At 42.0% G+C, this 21395-nt stretch overlaps 1 protein-coding gene across 4 annotated transcripts in view; it reads right to left on the reverse strand.

Annotated features, from left to right (window-relative positions):
- Positions 1-21395, reverse strand: part of Ankrd44 (ankyrin repeat domain 44) — a 255233-nt gene that overhangs the window by 107663 nt on the left and 126175 nt on the right. For all 4 annotated transcript variants that reach the window (XM_051190211.1, XM_051190209.1, XM_051190210.1 and 1 more), the window contains exons 4-8: positions 20277-20347; positions 5819-6019; positions 5388-5475; positions 2553-2695; positions 1228-1440 (exon numbers count right to left, since the gene is read on the reverse strand). In XM_051190211.1, coding sequence (XP_051046168.1) covers positions 1228-1440; positions 2553-2695; positions 5388-5475; positions 5819-6019; positions 20277-20347 — 716 coding nt within the window. The remainder of the gene's footprint in view (positions 1-1227; positions 1441-2552; positions 2696-5387; positions 5476-5818; positions 6020-20276; positions 20348-21395) is intronic.

Here is a 21395-nt window from a genome sequence, read left to right on the forward strand (position 1 = left end):
GTCATGTTTTTGTGACTGAAGCAGCCTAAATACTAATTTTTCATACTCTTTACTGCTCTTCTATGCTAGAATATCACGTTTCCACTACTGTGTCCTCAGGCTGACTCCACATCAGTTTCTCAAAAATTAAATGTAGAACCTAAGAGATGGCTCAGTGGGTAAGGGTACCTGTTCTCAAGTCAGGGTACCCAAGTTCAATTCCCATAACCCACATGGAAATAGAAGAGAACTAACTCCTACAAGTTGTCCTCTGACCTCCACATTCATGTGTGCTATGACAGACACACACACACACACACACACACACATAAACTAAGTGCATCAGTTTACCTCCTATGCCTACTCTTGCTCCTGGCATCTTCCCAATTAATATGAACAAAATGAGGTGCTTAGTGTATGTCAAATTTTGATCTGTATAATTTTGGTATGATAACTGTGTTTAACCGTTACAACATGACCATCAAGACAATACTATTATTTCCCTAACTTTCCAAATAAAATAACTGGGTCATAGACAGGTTGCTTTTGTTTAGTTATCTGAAGTCAATGCTAGAATTGGCTGCTCTATCTAAAGTTAAGGCAGTGTGGCCCCAGATCAAAGCACATGACTACTCTACAGTGCCACTTTCCTTTCCCCGGGTTCCATTCCTCATCTTCAGCTCCTCTCTCTTGCCAGCCTCTGCTGATTCTCTGCAAAATTTGTCCCTCTAACAGCCCCTCTCATTTCTCGTCTTCATGACTCAAAACCTAGACCAGTTTTGCAGACTTTCAATTATTGTGAAGGCATCCCATCTGTAGGTCTGCTATAGCTTAATTTATTTTTTTCTCGGAATGGAAAAGTGTTTCCTTTTGTGTTTAAAAGCAGCATGCCCAATGATCAAAATCAGAGGGTTTCAACCTGTGAGTTAATTGAGTGCTGAGTTGCAAAGATGGTGCTTTTACCTAACACCCATCATCCTTCTTCTTCAGAAGACCCACAGATGCCCACAGGAGGAGAGGAGGGAGAGAAAACTGAGGTTGGCATGTAAAATAAGTGAAAAAATTGAATCAATTTAAAAAAAAAAAAGGAGAAAGGATTGGAGCCTTGATGCCTACGTGCTGGCACCATCACACCTGGAGAGGCATCCCAGCAATTTCCACAGCATCTCAATCCAGGATGAGGCTATATGAATCAACGTGCAAAGGGCCGGTTCACAGGTGTTTAAGCAGAGAAACTGAGTACCATACCTGAATGTTCACATCAGCCCCATTGTTTACTAACAATTCCAGACACAGAGCACCATGAGTAGATGCTGCTGCGAAATGCAGAGGGGTGAAGCCACTGTTGTTGGGCTGGTTCACATTAGCACCGTAGTCGATGAGCTCATTAACGACAGCATCCTGGCCGTTGTAGCAGGCAATGTGCAGTGCTGTGTTTCCATAGACATTGATTTCATCAACCTGCAAAGCATCCAACAGTGCAATTAAAATCACTGGAGCCAATTTACTCCATTTGCTACAAAAAGCCTAATGGCTCTGGCGAGGGAACGGAAATATCCACCCGGCAGTGTAATTATTCAGAGCTCACTTGCTCCCCAGCAGGTATCCCGAGAGCCCCTGTCAACCCCCTCCCCCAACCCTGGGAAAGACAGGCAAAATTGAATATGACAAAAAATGACCCACGAGGCATTAGATAGTTCAGCCTGTGGAAGGGTCTTCCCAGTTATTGAAAGACAAGTAAGAATGAAGGCAGACACTTTCAAAATGTCAGAAAGGAAAGGAACAAACCCCAAAGACATAAGCTCATGAACAGTGACCATGAAAAGAGGGGACAGGGTTAGCAAAAGAGGGGACTTGCAGAGCCCGAGCCCTCAAGTCAGGCTGTTTTTACTCTGGAGCCTGACATCCGCCTGCAGAACTGGGGTGTGTTTGTCCACAACTCCCTACTGCTTTCCCAGACCCGCCCAAGGGTCTGGGTGTCTCCATCTAGGTCTCACACACTTGGTTCCCCTTTCCTGCAGGGGTTAGATACCCTGAGCATTACTGCTCCTGGCTATAGGAGAATGGAACTAGCAGACTATAGCTCAACACCAAAATCCCTTGTTCAATCCCTGGCATCCATTCATCTTCTTGGGCTATGAGCCACGAGAGACCAGCCTGGTCTACAGAGCAAGCTCCAGGACAGCCAGGGTCACACAGAGAAACCCTGTCTCAAAAAAAAAAAAAAAAAAAAAAAAAATTTAAAAAAGATTGTGAGAGTGTGTGTGCATATGTATAGTGTGTGTGTGTGTGTGTGTGTGTGTGTGTGTGTGTGTATATATATATATATATATATATATATAGAGAGAGAGAGAGAGAGATGTTTAGATATTTCTCAATATATACAGCCTGTTTCTAGTTTCCTGTTATTTAATCAATACCAATATCACAATTTATCAGTCCACACAATAAGAAGTACAGGACTCAATAGAATAAGTTTTTTTCTCCACTTGAATAAAAATATAAACAAGATTTTATTTCAGAAAGCCCAGAAAGACAGGAACCGAGGAGTGTCACAGCCATCGGGGCTTTACCTCCACCCCCAGGTTCAAGAGATGCTTGACCACGTTGATCTGCCCATTGGAGGCTGCAGCATGCAGAGGCGTGTAACCCTTCTTGTCCTTGCAGGTAACTTCAGCGCCGTGGTTGATAAGCAGTGCCACAACATCCAGGTGACCTTAACAAACAAAGCAGCAAAAACATTGTTAACCTTAATTAGGTAATTTGACAACTCATTGCACCCAAAAAGAACATTATTAGGTTTTTTTTCTTACCATCAGTGTTTCCCTAATCCAAGCTGCCTCATGGGAAATAGTCAATGAGCATTTATTGAGTACCAATTATGTGCTGGACATTATATAAATCCCATGGGAAGAAAAAGGGTGACTGAATATGACTTGAATGGGATGTAACAAAGGGGTGGCAGTTCACCATGACAACAAAGAACGACCACAGAGTGACAACACATTAGTACCACGGCCTTTTCAAAGTTGTACTGAATTTGAGTGTGCCATCCCAGACACTGGGAGACTGAGGAAAAGAAGTAACAAGCTGAAAGACACCAAGGACTACTGAGTGAATTCCATACCAGCTTAGATGGCTCAGCAAGACCCCCCACACACACACACACCTCAAAACAGAGACAGAACAAGGGTTATGTTAAAATGAAAGCCACTACCATTCCTAACCAAAAGAGCTCAACAGTAATGATTTAATGTACAAAAGTAAATTAAAAACAAACAAACAAAAAACCAGAATACTGCCAGATTACTGTGAAACTGGAAACTGCCATTGCTTTGTTAGGTTTTAATCAACAAGAAGGCAATTCCGTATGTTTCCATGTAAAATAACTCCCATAAATTATTCACTAAATAGAAAACCCTCCTAGTCTCAGTTGCTGTGGGTGTTTGAGCTCTGTTCCATAACTCACTGTGATAAATGGGTTTGGCCTTTATTTTATAATTGAAGATCATCCCAGGCTTAAGTTCATTGTTACAAACATTGCAGCTAACTGAGGGGCAGGAGACAGACACTGACTGCTGAACCTAAAATTCATAAGGCAGGTGGGAAGGGAGTTATGAGCTTGCTTTATAAAAAATGTGATTCTTTATCTATAAAACCTTGCACATACAACAAAATGTTTTCAATTACTAGTGGTGCTAACTCAAGCTACTTGTCCCAATTTCTATCTCATTATCTCCTAAGGATTGTCACCTAAATGTATGCTTTCCTGTTTGTAGCCTGATGACATGAGTAATAATGATCTGACTTCTTCAGGTCACCAAAAATATTTTAACTCTCCATTAACCAAGTGTAAGCTTGAAGCTCCTGATTCTTTGAGTAGCTCAGTGTACATTTTATCTAGACATCTGATTGCTTTTCGACAACTCAAAGGTCTGTGATACTCAAGGAAGGAAGAGGGAGTGGGGTGGGGGCTGACATGGGGATACACTATGGATACAGTGCTGGAATTATAGGAGTGTATCCCCATGCCAGCGCCCCTCCACACACTCACATACATACATACACTTCAATTCTAGCACTTGGAGGGCAGGAGGATCCGTTCAAGGTCTTAGCTAAACAAAGAGTTAATTCTTACAAAATGTTAAGATTCTTAGGTTCTGTAAGTCTAAGAATTCACTCAGAGATCTTTAGTGGTGTGATCTGTTTTATTCTTAGCCCAATCTACTCTCTTCTACCTCTAACAATTAATGATAAATTTTTGAAATGATGATAAAAAGCATGAACATTTGTCAAACTGACTCAAACAGGCAAAAATGCCTTTAAAAAAGAAGCCAATCCTCAATCCCTGAATGTACCATCTAATATTTCAGTATTTATTTTCCAAGTTTCCATTCACTGTCCAGAAGTTTCCACTGCAATGGGAAACACACATGTTACCATATTATATGTACTTCTCTATGATGAATCTCCCCTTAGTGTGTCACAAGCCCTTGATGTTTATAAATATGCATGAACGCCATTGCTGTTCTGTGTCTCATTGTGTTGATCATCTGGAATTTATCAAAACAATATCCCCTGGGTGGGTACCAGCCTGTGTGCATCTAATCTGATAGAACCCTGTCTTCTTTTCTCATTGCAGGTTCTTCTACAACCAGCAACTCACAGAAATATCTTAGTTCCTCATGTGTGCACTGAGAATAAACTGTGTGAACTATCATTTGTCCAAGATCTTTGCACCTATCAAAAGAAAAGGACAAAACAGAGATGCATCCTCTTTCTTCAACTCCGGCAGAGTGGAGTGGACAGGGGGGAAGCCTATGGGCCTCCACTTTGAACCCAGTATAGCAGAAACCTGATCTATAGGAACTCCACCACTTCTACCTACAAAGGAGCCAGGAAACTTTCTTCCTTCCCTTTGTTTCTTTCAAAAGTATTTAGAAGTTTAGAGACAAAGAGCATGGTGTATTACATTATTAACCAGTCTACTTTCTTTCCTAAACACTTTATTTGATGCCATAACAAGCTAACATACATGCAAAGTGTATCACTTTCCAATCCAGAGTGAAGAATGTTCAGAGAGGTCCAGACCATGAGTCATCCTCCCCCTCTTTGGGGATAAATAAGCCTCTGACAAGGCAACTGGCCAACTAGAGCACTTTACAGATGCCAGGAAAACGGGCCAAACCTTCATTCAACTGGAATCCAACCCTTAAGTCAGACTTGCCCAAGAAAGTCTATATAGTCAACAAGGGCCTGTGGAGTCTGTAGTTACATCTGCTTGTGGCTTTTAGTTGTTGTTTGTTATCTTGGGGATCAAAGTAGAGTCTTATGCACACTGGGCTCTTGCCCTTACATTGAGTTAGTAATGACCCCTGCACTTTGCTTTCTACACACAGAATCCTCACCCATGTATGCTGCCCAGTGGAGAGCACGCCGGTCCTTCTTGTCAAATGCATTGATGTTTGCCCCCTTGGACAAGAGTAAATTGACCATCTGAAAGATAAAAAACAATGAAATCAAGTGTTTGCTCTGCATTGATGAGCGCTCCTCGCTGTCTGCATGTGATCTAAACCAAATTAGTATCAACCCTAACAGCAAGTCAGGGATTTAGACAAGAAAGATGATGTCATAGAAGGCCCTGCCATGCATGTCAAAGAGAAGACTGATACGGCAATCTACTTTTTCTATTTGTTATGATCTGAATTTGAGAATGGATAGAACTGCCCAAGTGATCTACCTCTATTTCGCTGACATTCACACAGTCTCAACACTCACAATGACTGCATCTGTGGCTAACAGGGTCTGAGCCACTTGTCCCAATGAGGAGAGCACTCACCTCCATATGTCCATTCAGAGCTGCGTGGTGCAAGGCTGTGCGCCCTCCTCGGTCAGAGACATTAACACTGCTCAGTAGTGGGATGATCACTTCTGCACACTTGACAGCCTTATTGGCTGCTGCCACATGGAGGGGGGTCTGCCAATTCTTGTCTCTTGCATTGACATCAGCCGAGTGCTTAATCAATACTTGCACTGCCTCCTACAACAAAAGCAGTTTACAGGGTCACTGACAGATTCCCAATCACTGCTTCCTCTGTATAAGGTCTTCTCGGGACACAGAACCTGTAGAGAGAAAGGCAGGCTGTGGCCAAGCCAAGTCACATGAAGTAAAGATCTGAAGAATAACAGAATGAGACATTCACTCTATCTCACTTAGTCAAGTCAAGAGCCTGGCCCCCATCTAAAATCAAGCATGTCTTCTAAAGACAGTTTTGGTTTTTGTTTGTTTGTTTGTTTGTTTTTTTGTTTTTTGTTTTTTGTTTTTGCTTTTTTTTGAGACCTCCTTAGACCATCTAAAAGCATCCATGTACAGTACAGATGTGCACATCAGGTAAAAAATTTGTAAGAAAAACTTCCACCAAAATGTCATCTAAAATGACAGGAGTCTACCAATTAGTCAATAAACTCACAAAGTCTATCACATTCTTGGACCACTTTTTGGTTTTGGTTTTGTTTTACAGCCCGACCACATTTCCCCTCCTTCCTCTACTCTCAGTCCCTCCCCTACACACAACCCCTCTGCTCTCCCATTCACTCCTCCTCCATTTCTATTCAGAAAATGGCAGGCCTCCCATGGATATCAACCAAACATGGCATATCAAGTTGAAGGTTTGACAAGGCAACCAGTAGGGAGAAAGGTTCCCGAAAGCCAGAAAAGGTTTAGACAGTCCCTACTCCCACCGTAAGAGGCTCCACAACTGTAACATATGCAGAGGACCTAGATCAGTCCCATGTAGGCTCTATGAGAGCCTATTAGCCCAAATTAGTTGATTCTTTGGATTTCTTGTGGTATCTTTTACCCATCTGTCTCCTACAATCCTTCCTCTCCCTCTTCTGCAGGATCTCCAAGCTTTGCCTAATATTTGGCTGTGGTTTTTGCATCTGTTTCCATCAGTTTCTGGGTGAAGCCTCTCTTCTGATAACACCTGGGCTTGGCTCCATTCCACGAGTGTAGCAGAATATCACTAGGAATCACTTCATTGGGTTTTCTTCTAGTTGTGTTTGGTTCTATCCTAGGTCTCTGGGCTATTCAGCCTCTGAGTCCTGATCTTCCAGGAAGTTTCAGGAGTGGACTCCCTCTTGTGGCATGGGTCTCAAACTAGACCAGTCAATGGCTAGCCACTCCTACAATTTCTGGACCACCCATACCCTAGCACATCTTGTAGGCATGGCAAATTGTAGGTCAAAAGCTATGTGGTTGGGTTAGTGTCCCAATCCCTCCACTAGAAGTCTTGCCTGGTTATAGGAGATGGCCCGTTCAGGCTCCAAATCCCACATTGCTAGGAATCTTAACTAGGGTTACCTTCATAGATTCCTGAGAATTTCCATCACACTAGGTTTCTAGGTCATCCACAAATGCCCCCCCCCATTCTAGTTGTCTCTTCCAGAATTCTCCCCTTTCATCCTCCCCCAACCTGACCTCTCTGGTTCCCATTTCCCCACATGCACCCCTTCCTTGACTCATGTCTGTTCTATTTTCCCTTCCCAATGACACTCATATGTCCCACCTTGAACCCTCTATGTTACCTAGCTTCTCTGGGTCTGTGGATTGTAGCCTGGTTATCCTTTACTTTATAGCTAATATCCACATATGTATAAGTTTGTCTTTCTGGGTCTGAGTTATCTCACTTAGGATTTTTTTTTTTTTTTTTTTTGTAGTTCCATCCATTTGCCTGCAAATTTCATGATGCCGTTGTTTTTAACAGCTGACTAATACTCCATTGTGTAAATGTACCACAATGTCTTTATCCATTCAGTTGAGGGACATCTAGGTTGTTTCCAGTTTCTAGTTATTGTAAATAAAGCTGCTATACACATAGTTGAGCACAGGACACAGTTGTCTTCATAGTGATATGAGGGAGTGTCCTTTGGGAATATGTTCAGGAGTGTCATAGCTAGGTCCTGAGGTAGACTGAGCCCCAATTTTCTGAGATATCACCATATTGATTTCCAAAGTGGCTATACAAGTATGCATTCCCACCAGCACTGGAGGAGTGTTCCTCTTGCTCCACATATTTTTTTTTTTTTTTGCATCAACTATCATTGATATTTTTTATCTTAGCCATTCTAGTAGGTCTAAGATGGAATCTCATTCCTTCCACTGTTTCTCTGAGGAAGCAGACAGATCTCCTTCTGTCTCTCCTTTCTCCCTCATACTTCTCTCTCTCTTTCTCTTCGCTCACTCCCTTCCCTTCCCCCAACAAAACTTCCTTCCCATGCTTAGAAAAAAAATGGAATCTCAGAATCATTTTGATTTGCACTTCCCTGACCGCTAAAGATGTTGAACATTTTTTTTTAAGTGTTTCTTGGCCATTGAGATTCTTCTGTTGAGATTTGGTTTGTTGATGTGTAGCTTCTTGAGTTCTTTATATATTTTGGAAATCAGCCCTCTATCAAATGTGAGGTCAGTAAAGATCTTTTCCCATTCTGTAGACTGCCTTAGACCACTTTTTGAATCTAGATTCTTTGTGCCAACATGTAACACAGAACCTACCATCTTGTGAATCAATGTGCAGTCAAAGTAAACCATGTGTTTGTGTATTGCCTCAGCTTCAAGCTATGAAACAGTTCCTTTTCCATTACAACTAGTAACTTTTTTGTTGTTTTGATTTGGTTTCCTTTTTGTTTTTTTTGGGGGAGCATTGTTTGTTTGCTTGTTTGTTCATCTGTTTTGAACCAAGTCTCATTAAGTTGCCCCTGGAACTCACAATGTAACTCAAGTTGTCCCCAAACAAACATGATCCTCCCATCTCAGCCTCTTGTGTGATAAGATTATGGGTGCACACCACAAAGCTTGGCTATAATGAGTAACTTTCTTTTGCCATTCCCTTTTAAAAAATAAAACAGTTATTGAGACTTTTACATTTGATTTTCCTTTGCTTGACCCAATCAACTTACCAGTTTACCTACAACTCTCAACTCTATCCATACAATAGAATCAGAGGTCTGGGCCCACCCAAGACTACAAGAATTCAGCATTACTTTATGCCCCCTCTTCTGGTTACTCAAGTAATTTATGCAGTTCCTTTCAAGAAGAAAATATCTACTTATGACTTCTCTCTACTTCCAGAGACATCCCTCGGACTCATACATGGTGTTATTCAAGAATGTTTGTCATTGTGGCATCAGTAAGCTTGTGGAAGACATCAGTACCAGTAAGTTATTTTTAGGACACTCAATTCCCAGAGAATGAATATCCAAACTACTTAATCAGATGAGTATATATAATAGTATATCCCAGATAGATGATCTGAACTTGGCAAAATCAACACTTTAAGCCTGGATGCCAATACATACATACATACATACATACATGTTGAATGAGTCAGAAGTAACAATATATTGAGACAAACAGATAACTTGGACAGCAAAATGAAAGTTAAAAGAAATTGTAGAAATCTATCATACAACTGAGATGAGGAGATGATGCCAGACAAATAAAGACCACCTCAGAAAGGCTGCCAAAAATATGACTCAGTATTGCTTGAACCCACTTTAGACTGAAACACCCCATATAATTTTTACGTGTGTGTGTGTGTGTGTGTGTGTGTGTGTGTGTGTGTGTGTGTGTGTCTACAAGTGGAAAGGATCCATTCTCTATTTCTACCATGTGGGTTCTGGAAACTGAACTTACGTCTTCAGGCTTAGAGGCAAGCACCTTTACCTACTAAGCCATCTCACAGACCCCACATAAATTATCAATGCCTGCCTGCACATGAAACATTGCTTGAACTACAAATATCTAAAGAAATTAGTTTGATTCTAGCCTTTAAAACAGCCGATGGAACAAAAGTAAACAAAAGAACATTTAAATCACAATATAAGAGACAAATCATAATATAATATTTTAGAATCAGAAATACTTTAATCCAGTTTGGTCTGGTAAGTTCTCAAGTCTATCTGAATGCAGAGGCAGTCTACTATGGTATGGGAAGGGAGTCCTGGAACCTCCACTTGCACCATTTCCTTTAGAAAGGAAAGAATTATAGCTGACGTTTGCCTCAGGGTTGGCACTATGCCCTTAGGTGCTAAAACCAAGCCTCATTTATGCAGTAGGAGAAATCCTCATGGAAGAACGGCGCTTCAACAGTACTGCAGGGTGGAGGTCTCCCTCTCCTTCACTACCTTTGATTACATTTCAGTGTATGGTGATGACTAAAAGTGTACTTTCAGGATCTAATATACCTTTAAACGAAAAGAGTCCTAAAACATCCCAGGACTACAATCTCAGCTACTTGGGAAGCTGAGGCAGGAGAATCGCAGTTTGAGCTACAGACTGAGTCTAAGGCTAGTCCGGGCAATTTATTGAGATACTACCTTAATGTAAAAAGTCAAAAGGGAGTTTAAGATACAGCTTATTGGCAGAATGCTTGGCTAGTGTGTGAAGTCCCAGGCTCAATGCCCAATATAGGGGGTGGCAGAAAGGATCCAAGCAAGGTACCCAAGGAACAGAGACAACAACAGTGCAAGTATAGGGCCAGCACTGAAGCTTCCAACTCTCTAGGGTGAGCTTTATATGGCTGGTATCCCAGGGTAAGAAAGCAGTGACAAGTCTAATCAGATTTGACAAGACAAGGTCTGGCCAAGGCAGAGAAAAGCCATCAGAGGACTATTGTCTTCATGGTTGTATAAGGAAAAGAAATATAAATGAGATACATTGTTCTGAAGGTGTGTGCCAAAAAATGTTTTGCCGATATAGGGCATATATGGTAGCATCCTTTTTGCACATTCACAGAAGAACAATAACACATACTCTCACTTGAATGCCTTCACCTTAGTATAGTGTTATTTCACTGTGCTTGAGAGGGTTGTTTTGTTAAGTGTTATGTGAATTTAGGATAGATTAACAAGATAAAATATGCAAGATCATTTCACAAACTTACTTGTTTGGAGGTAAGACAAGTGAATTCATGAGAAATTTATAATTGAAAGTTAAATATAATTATCTCTTTTCTTCAGTGTTGGCACTCAAACCTAGAGTCTGCATGCTAAACCAGTGCTCTACTGGTGATCAATATTCCCAGCATAAAACTTGTGATTATTAACATAATGCAGAGGTGAATAAGACATTGTGTAGACACATTTGAATAAATGTTTAAGAATAATTTACAACTAATTTATTTGAAGGAACATGCTAAGCAATGAGTATAGAGTTATATGCAAGTAATATCTACATATAAATTCATTTTGCTTGTGTGGTGGTTTGAGTAGATATAGGCCCCACAGACTCATGTGTTTGAATGCTTGGCCCATTGAGAATGGCATTATTAGAGGTGTAGACTTTTAGGAGTAGGTGTGCCTTTGCTGGAGAAGTATGTCACTGTTGGGGCGAGCTTTGAGGTCTCACATGACACAAACTGTTGTTCACAGAGTGGCACACAGTCTCCTGCTGCTGCCTGTAAATCAAAATGTAGAACTCTCCACTCCTTCTCCACAACGTCTGCCAGCATACTGCCATGTCCCGCCATGACAATAATAGACTAAACCTCTGAAACTATAAGCCAGGCCCAAATAAATGCTTTACTTCATAAGAGTTGTCACGAAACTGGTGGAAACACATGTAGAGACCCACAGTCAAACATTAGGCTGAGCTCAGGGAATCCTACTGAAGAGGGGGAGGAAGGATTGTAGGAGCCAGAGAGGTCAAGGGCATCATAAGAAAACCCACAGAATCAAGTAACCTTGGCTCATAGGGGCTCACAGAGACTGAACAGACAGCCAGGGAGCCTGCATGGGACTGACACAGGCACTCTGCATATATGTTACAGTTGTGTAGCTTGATCCTTTTGTGAGACTCCTAATAGTGGGAGCAGGCGCTGTCTCTGACTTTTCCGATGGCTCTTGGAACCCTATTTCTCATAATGGATCATCTTGCCCAGCATTAACACAAGGGGAGGTGGTTAGTCTTAGTACAACTTGATACGTCATGTTTTGGGAGGCCAGCCCTTTCCTGAATAGAAACAGAGGAAGACTGAATGGGGGGAGGAAAAAGGGGGTGAAGGGAGAGTGGGAGGAGAGGAAGGAGGGGGAACTGTGGTCAGGATGTTAAATTAATAAGTAATTAAATTTTTTTAAGAAAGGAGTTGCCATCATCATGGCGTCTCTTCACAGTAATAGAAAACCTAACAGTTTGGGAAGCTGGAAGCTCTTGAATTCAAGGCCAGCCTGTGCTGCAATCAGTATTGTTAACACATTTTAATCATATAAGTATTGTATTTTGCTTTTGTGGAAAAAAAAAGATTTTTGGGAACACAGTCTTGTTCTCATTCATCTGCTTTCATAGCGTGCATGCATTCCACAGCAGAGCTGTGAAGCTGTGACAGGAAACTGCAAGGGTAAACATGCTTGCTATCTAGCCGCTCACAGAAAAAAGTTTGAAAACCCTGGAATACCCCTTGGTTAAATTATCAGAAACTGAAAATTCTCAAGTCTGATTAAAACTGCTTGCTAGAAAAATGTTTATAACTAAGTCACCTTCTAAGGCGGAAGCTATGCTGAAAGTCAGAGGCCTTCATGTTAAAGAAGACCCTGATGGTGCAGTGAAGGGTCAATCATGAATCTGGTGTACGACACACAGAGCTTCCGTGTTTCGCAAAGTAGGTAAGGAGACATGGGGTGGCCCAGAAGAGGTGAAGACCTGAGTGGTGTATGCTGAGGGAGGGTGGGCACAGCAGCCTAAGAGTAAACTTACAGAGGCAGACACATTAGCTAGAGTGTAGAGAGTGCAACCATCCATCTAAATCTCCCAGAATTCACTGACATCACCAAGAGAGTACTAGAGATAGGGCATGTGGTCCTTACATATTGTGTCAGCTTTGAAGGAAAGGTGATCATGACTGACATTTGGGTTGCACTTCAAGAGTTCAAGTTTATTATCAGTCAGGAAGAAAATGTACAGGGCAGAGCATCTCTTCTCTGAGAACTTTCCTCATGTGACTGCAAATGTTACCACAATGGCCTTTCATGCCTTGAAGAGCCATGACCTTTATTTTTTTTTCTTCTACCTTTGTTACATGCTTTACTCTGCCATTCTCCATTTTCATATTTATGTTTGTCTCTTTCCACCTTGGTAATGTGGGAGGACTCTATCAAGAAATATATAGTATACAAAGGAGGAGTTCTCAATTTCCAAAAATTCACTTTTTAAAACATGAAAATATCTGCAACACAACTCCTGAACCTAAGGCTCAAGGAACATTACAGAAGAGGGGGTGGAGAGACTATAAAAGCTGCAGCAGGAAGTTTACTGTGAGATCGTGTCTCTAAGAATGTCAGAAACTACACCCTTAAAGTCTCACCGACTTGACTGCCAAATGTGAGCTGAGCAACACTAGACATGCAAAAGCAGACAGAGGAATCTGTGACCTACACAAAGAACTGTACGCAACTAAACCAGGAGAGTGGGAGAAAAGGTCTTCCCCAGGGAAGAGCACACCAATTGATTATCTGATACCAAGTAGTCATCCCTGAAAACATACACACAAGTAACATTATACAGAAGGAACAAGTAGTAGCTATATACTTAGGAATATATTAGAAGCAACAACTAATGAAAAACAAGAGGCTATGAATTTGAAAGAGAGACAAAGAGGGGTAGATGGGAATACTCAAAGGGAAAAAAGGGAAAAGGGAAATAATGCAGTTATAATGTACTCTCAAAAATTAAAATATATAATATTTTTTAAAACAAAAATATAGTAGTTTAAGATGATTTGGGGGCTAGGAATAGAGCTTAAAGATAGAGCACTTGGACCATCATGCACAAGGACCTAGAATAAGTGCCCAGTACTAAACAACAACAGAGATGATGGCAGTAAATTCACGAGCATAGAAAATGGATAAGGCCTAGTGGTCCCTTGGAATGACCTTTTCCATTCACAAACAGTCCCATTTTAAAGGCAGGATGGCTGAAGTTCAGGGTCATGACCCATCAGCCTGGCTGACTCAAGGGAACATGTGTTTTCTACTAGACTCTGATGAGATCAGCCAAATAAGTATCCTGGCATGAATGCTTCCAGATGTTAATTTTCCTTAATTATTTATAATTTTAAACTGCAGCTTTATCCCATCAAACTGGCTTAAAAATCTAAGAGAAATCTAATATAATATTTAGGCCACACCAAATCCTTGCTTTAAAAAAGACTTTGGTTTTTTATTTTTATTTTTATTTCAAGCACTTTAACCTTGGAAGTGCTTTACCTCAATTTTGTGAGGAGGTAATTGTATGGCTACTATAATGAATTTTTTTAAATCAAAGATGGCTTTCTTTTCCTGTTTTGTTCTCTAGCTAAAATTTAATATCTAAGTTTCCTCTGACATAAATTTACAAGGTGAAGAAGAAACTAACACTGGAAGGAGGAAGTCAATACTTTCTGAATTAAGAAAAGATACTTTAAAAGTGGCTTCTCAACCACCTTTAGCAAAGGTATAATTTTTAACAATTATATTTTCAACTAAGTGCAGTAGTTGCCTGTCTTAGTTAGGGTTTCTATTATTGTGAAGAGACACCATGACCATGGAAACTCTTATAAAGGAAAAAATTTAATTGGGGCTGACTTACAGTTTCAGAGGTTTAGTTCATTATCTTCATGGCAGGAAGTTTAGTGGGAAGCATGGTGGCATGCAGGCAGGCATGATGCTGAAGAGGTAGCCAAGAGTTCTACATCTTGATCCTCAGGCAATAGGAAGTGAGCTGTGTCCCACAATGGGTGCAGCTTGAGCATATGAGACCTCATGCCTGCCCTCACTGTGACTCATTTCCCCCAGTAAGGTCACACCTACTCTAAAAAGGCCACACATCCTAAACCTCTTAATAGTGCCACACTCTATAGGCCAAGCATTCAAACACATGAGTCTATGGTGGTCATACCTATTCAAACCACCACAGTGCCATAATCCAGATCTCAGAAGCAGGAGAAGAACCATCACAAATTTGAAACCAACATGGCATCCAGTCTCAAAAAAAATTATTATTATTTCCAGTACATCACAACCCAGAACTCTTGCAAAATATAATAAAAAGCAACTGGAATAAAAATTATAAAAGATAAAATTACTAAATTATTAAGTCTAATAGGTATTCAATTTTTCTCTTGTGAGTTTGTTATTATTGTTGTTTTTTTTTCCTTTTCTTTTTGCTTGTTTGTCTTGTTTTGTTTATTGAGATGTGGCTCTCTGTGCAGCACAGGCTGTCCTTGAATTCAAGATTCTCTGGGCTCAGGTTCTCAAGTGCTACAATTATAGGCACAAGTCACCATACCTCAGTATGAAGTTATACAGTTTCTCTCAATGTTTCTGAAAGCTCACATTACTCTCAAATATACACTGTAATTAAACATAAACTCCTCAAGTCACTATGGAGAAGTAAGGTTTAAAGCTAGAAATAGTTTTTGCAGGTATAAGCAATGTCAAATTCGATGAGTTATAAGTTGCTTTAGGTCAGACTCTGGTCTTAGACAACTTTCTGTATTCTCCACAGAGTGTGGCTGGTATCTTGTGCATGCTACACAGTCAAGAACTTTGATGGGATAAACAAAAGGATGTGATTATTAGCAAGGTCTATAAACAATAACTGGCACATATTAACATGGCAGTTGCTGTGATGTAAGCAATTCATGTAGCTCCATGTGGCCTTGAACTCACAGAGATCTGTCTGCCTGTCTCCCAAGGTGATTAAAGGTGTTTATCACTACCTCCTAGCCCCTATAAGCTAGCTAGTATGGCTGCTGGGATTAAAGGTGTACATCACCACTGCCTGGCTCTACAGCTGTGGCTAGCTTTGCATTCTGATCTCCAATGATTTTATTAATCATAAATAATATATCATCACATGGATCTATATCAGAATGGGCCCAGAAAAGACCCCAACATGGACAGTTCAGTGATGAACTAGCTTCAACTGATAGATTAGAGAAAAGGGATTGTCGTTGCCTTCAATTGTGTTCCCATTGGTGCTCCACCAAGCTCTAATGGCAAAGTTCCAAGCCAATGGTTACACAGATGACCCTCATTAATCTAAATGGATCACAAAGGAAGACCAGAAGCAATGAATATGGGCAATGGATGGTAGGGATAAGTCAGGGTTCATAAAGGCAGGAGGAAGATTTCTTTTTGAAGGTGAGGGAAGAGCATAAAGTTATCAAATAACTAACTTAGTAAATAAATTTCTTTAAATGTATTCCCAGTCTTAGGTCTCATAATTAGGCATGCCTCATAATTTTCTTTTAAAGATGAATATATCTAGGCCCAACTATCAGCTCCAGCAGGGCCACTGGGGAGAATTCTAGAACAATATCTTTTAACAAGCACATACAGTGAAACTTAACAATGCACACTAAATCTGAGTATAACCCACCTACATTCCAGGAAGTCTATTATAAAGCATTCAACCATAGAACACACTTTATTCCCATTGGCAGACCTTTTTCTGCACAGGAGGCAAAACCAGATGTCTACTGACTGAAACAGTGTCTGGGGCAGACAGCAGAGCATGGTGTAAGCAAGGAGTGTTCATGACCATACTCTTCTCCACTTGCAGCAGTAACGCCCTTTGTTCCATACTTAACTTCTCTGAGGCCACACTTCCTAAGTTAGTATGACCAGTAATATAATGTCAGAGGCTCAGAAGGTCTTTAGCACATCGTGAAAGCTCAATAAATTCTTAGAATGGCAAGATTTAGAAAAACACAATGTCCTCAAACCAACACCCCAAAGACAGGATGCATACAATTTTAACTTTTCTAATCCAAATATAGTCTCTAGAACAGGGAAGTACGAAGTCCAGCAGTTCCCCTTTAGTGCCTGCCACCCAGCTCACCACAGCAGACAGAGAACATTCAAGACGCCAGCACCTTTATAGTCAGGCCATCTCAGGCCTCAAACATCATAATCTCAAAGGCCTCACTGTGTGCTCCCTGAAGGACCCCACAACATAGCTGACAGTGCCTTCCACCCAGTGGGCCTCAAGAACAAATGTTAATATTTCCATGTTCAACTCCAGGCTTGCATGCTTTCAATTCTGTTCTTCCTGGATGTTCTAGACCAGAAAACAAAGCGAAGAAGGCAGAGGAACACCCTGGGCAGGAGAAAGCAGAGGAAATCATTCACAGCTTTCAGAATATTCTCTCTGAAAGCCTCAAGTCTTGCTTATCCCTCTTGGCCACTGTTACAAAGTACATTTCTCCTAAATTTAAGTTAGAGTCTCTTCATTTCTCTACCACCTTGGGAAAAGCTAGCAAAGATGGGGCCAGTGGGCATTAATTAGGTAGCAGACATGGAGACAATGTTGCTTGATTCAGAATTGTTTTGATCCTGGGGCACCCAGATGTGCCAGGTGCTGATATCTGGGGTGCTACAGAGTTTAGGAGCTTGTCAATGAAGAAATTGTTTTTACTACACACTCATTAACTATCTCAATCTGAGGAATGGAGGCATCCTCTTTAGCAAGTGTTAATAGCTAAATACTAAAAACCAAACAAACTTTTCCCCTTAGGCCCACTCCCCTCCCGCACCCCAACAATTAGTAAGGGAAGGCATAAAAGAATAGCAAGAGGACCAAATTCAAAAGAAAAAGTGAGCCTGAATTTCAGATTTCCACGGCATCAAGATGAGCCTAAGTTCAGATCAGTGCGTAGTCAGCTATAACAACAGACTCAAAGATTCCAATTTTCATTAGAAGTCATCCAGCTGTGGCAGATACTATGAAGGCATTGTCTTTTGTAAGTTTGCATTTAGTTCCTCCCTGGCAAGAGCCATCCCGAATCAATTCTTTCTTTTCACCCAGAAAACCTTGCTGCTTGGTTGAGGAAGCCATAAGTGCTTCCCAGGCACAGAAGTTTAAGAACTGAACAACACATCATTGGTCAGACTGTGCTCAAATACAAGAGCTATAATGACAGTGCCCTGGTGGCTGGTGGCAAATGGATGTTCCCCAGAACATCCTCAGATCAAAGCTTTTGTGATTACTTAAGAAGGCCACAAAGTACTGAAGCCCGATATTGTATGCTCCTCTCCCCTAAAGCTGAGGACCACGGATATTATTTCCTTCGTAACTCCATCATCATGTGTAGTACATGACATGCAGAAAGCATCTAAATTCGTTTACCTAAAAAGACCTTATTCTAGCTAAGGAAGAAAAGACCCTCTCTAGGTATGAACATATTTAAAAAGGTAGTAAACGTACTATGGATTAACTCACTGAAAATGCAGCCTACGGAGTATTGTCCTGTGAAGAAGCTGATCTGAGGCCAGTCTCCCTGCCTCGAGCAGCCACTGCCTGTTTCCCCGGGTACAACAGAAGGGCAACATGAGCCATCAGGTGAGTTCCCTGGTTCCTGGGCAAGGTATTTCAGGGCTCTTTCTTTACCTCCCTCCTCCACGTGGGCTCTTTGGAAAGAGAATACAGCCAGCCCCCTTTAAAACAACTCCTAACACCCAGAATGACAATAATAAGCACACAATAATAAGCTGCCACAAACGAAGTTTAGTCTGAAACTCCCACGTGGCTGCCAAAGAGTAAACAGCACACTGATGCCCTCACATGAGCCATCACACTGCCTTGCTCCTCAGTCTCCCTGGAGCCCACCACCTCCTCCAGTGCCAGAGGGGCAGCTCCCCTGGACAAATTCACCCACACAATGCTCGGTGCCTTTGAGGTGAGACTCGGAGTGAGTCCTCTCTGGCCAGGCTGGTTCCCTGGGTTCCCTCCCAGCCCCACTCCCACAGTGGGAGCCTTCCCTTTCTATCCACTAGCCTCCCACTGAACCAGCTGATCCATTTGCCATGGTTTCCATATCACCCTCCTGATTCCTGATGTCCAGACTTACATAAATAACGATAATATATTTGCTGGCTTCACATACTTCCAGCATTCAACAACAAACTAGTTTTTTGAATACTACTCTCATTCTATAGCAAGGATGTTCTAGATTTGGAATCCATCACAGAATTAAATAAGCAAACAAACAAACAAACTTCCCTGTCCCCATGGAGCTTATATTGCAGGGACATACTTCCCAGGTTGTATCCCAAAAAGAACAAGCTAGCTTCCAGGACTCCAGTCCCCCACCCCCACACACACCTCCCCATACCAAGCGCCACCTGCACCTGCTCAGCCAAGGCTATCACTACTCACCTGCCAGCTTTTTTCCCACCTCATTCTCCCAAGGTACCAAAATCCTGTCAGGTTTGCCTCTAACGTCTCTGAAATGACTAGGGCCTCCCCCTGCCTCACCTCAACCATCTCCTGTCTCTTTTGGCCTCTTGCTGGCAGCCCCATATAAACTCCTGTATGTCCAAACCTGCTTTCACCCTGTAGCCACGGTGGTCTTTCGGAAGAACAGCCTGCTGAGACACTGCCAGCCACTCACAGGATGCTAGTTTCTCTGGCAGCCCAATGATCTGACTGACTCTGCACGCACGGCTCTCTCTGCTCCAGGAACCTCATCTGACTTGGGTTCCTGTCCCTGCTGCTTCGCCTCTCCCATGTGGACACTCTGCACTGGCCCCCTCCTCCCTGCCTGCTGGGCCCTGCTTATACTTTAAGGAAGGAGTATCTGACCTCTCCTTGGGGAGATGTGACCTGCTCCAGCAAGCTTGCTTGCTTGCTCCTCCCACCCCCATCCCCCCTCTGGCATCACTTGCTGGCATCCCCCCACTGGATCTGCTTGCTTTTTCGGGCTGAAAACACAATGAAGTCGAGGTTCGTGCTGCCCAACTTGGATGACCACGATGCCTCCTCGTAACTGCCTGGTTTTGTGTGTTGACTTGACACAAGCTAGAGTCATCAGAGAGCAAGGAGCCTCGATTGAGGAAACGCCTCCATGAGATCCAGCTGTAAGGCATTTTCCCAATTAGTGATCAATGGGGGGGAGGGCCCAGCCCACAGTGGGTGGTACCATACCGGGCCTCTGCATCAGCTCCTGCCTCTAGGATCCTGTCCTGCTTGAGTTCCTGTTCTGACTTCCTTCAGTAATGAGTAGCAATGTGGAATTGTAAGCCAAATAAACCCTTTCCTCCCCAGCTTGCTTTTTGGTCATGGTGTTTCATCACAGCAATAGAAGCTCTAAGACTGCACCTTGTCTGACACGAGCAAGACACAAAGAGCTGCCCATTTGGGTAACCCTCTTACACTAGGAATAAAAGGCTTAGTCTGCCTGTGAGGATCCTGGACTCCGTGGAAAGCATTCTTTCTCTACAGACAGTTATAGGTTATTGGACTAAAGGAGGCCATCACTCACTTCGCTTCTGGAAGCAACAGCCCGGTGCAGTGGAGTCAGCCACATGTTGTCCTTGGCATTCACACGAGCTCCTGCAACCAAACAGCACAAGTTAGACGCGGTGAGGTCAAGGGCTGGGTGTTGCTCCTCTTTGCCTGCTATAACCAGCAGATGTTGTCTTTGCATTTGTTGCAATTTAATAGGATTTGATATGGGATAAAGGGACCAACAGAAATCCATCTTTCCTAATTTCCCAGTTATTCCCCCTAGTACTACACAGGTATTTTGATACAAGAATCCATATTCCATGAAGTGTTTGGACAGAAAGCCTATGTTCTCTACCTATTCAAGCAAACAGACAGGTTCAAGCCCAAGCTGAAACTGACTCCCACTGAGATACATGCCCCACATCCACATTCCAGGTCATGGCCGAAGCTACAGATGAATGGATCCTGGGAAACAGAATATGCCTTGCACTCTTGAAATTCCCACAACTTTCCACAGGAGCAAGGCCACCAAAGATGGACCTGAAGAATGGCAACATCTATTCAAGTCTTGGTTCAGGGCTTTGATAAATCCTCCTGCCAGCAAGAGGTGTGGTGAGAGGCACCCGCTTTGGTCTTAGGATCATGAAGGAGCTTGTGAGGGTGGAGAATAGACTTGTGAGTGAAGGAAACTACAAGGACAGGGAAATGGGAGAAAAGAATAGGTGCCTTGGGGACAAAAACCGAGAAAATGAGTCAAGTGGAGGCAGAGGTTAGAAACAGAAACCTCTAGAAAGTAGCAGGAGGCTTCTGTGGGTAAGGGTGAGCTACTATTTAAGCCACAGACTAAAAGAAATCATAAACCATAGAATCAATAGTATTTATCTTTAACAAAGAACAAATACCATCAACAACATTCATTGGAGAAAATGGCCTAACGCTGCCAAAAACTCATTTAAAGGGTTTCAGGTATCAGGAGGCACAGGATTTTTGTTTTTTTGTTTTGTTTTGTTTAGAGCCCAAGTTTCCCAACCAACACGCTGTGAAGGTTGAGAGCCACTGACAAACTTAATTTTAAACCAACTTAAAATAACTTGAAAGTCAATTTTACTAACTTGTCTAGAGGGGTTTAAAGCCCTTTACCTATGTGTAGAGC

This window comes from Phodopus roborovskii, unplaced genomic scaffold (genome assembly GCF_943737965.1).
Source record: "Phodopus roborovskii unplaced genomic scaffold, PHOROB, whole genome shotgun sequence".
Lineage (NCBI taxonomy): Eukaryota > Metazoa > Chordata > Mammalia > Rodentia > Cricetidae > Phodopus > Phodopus roborovskii.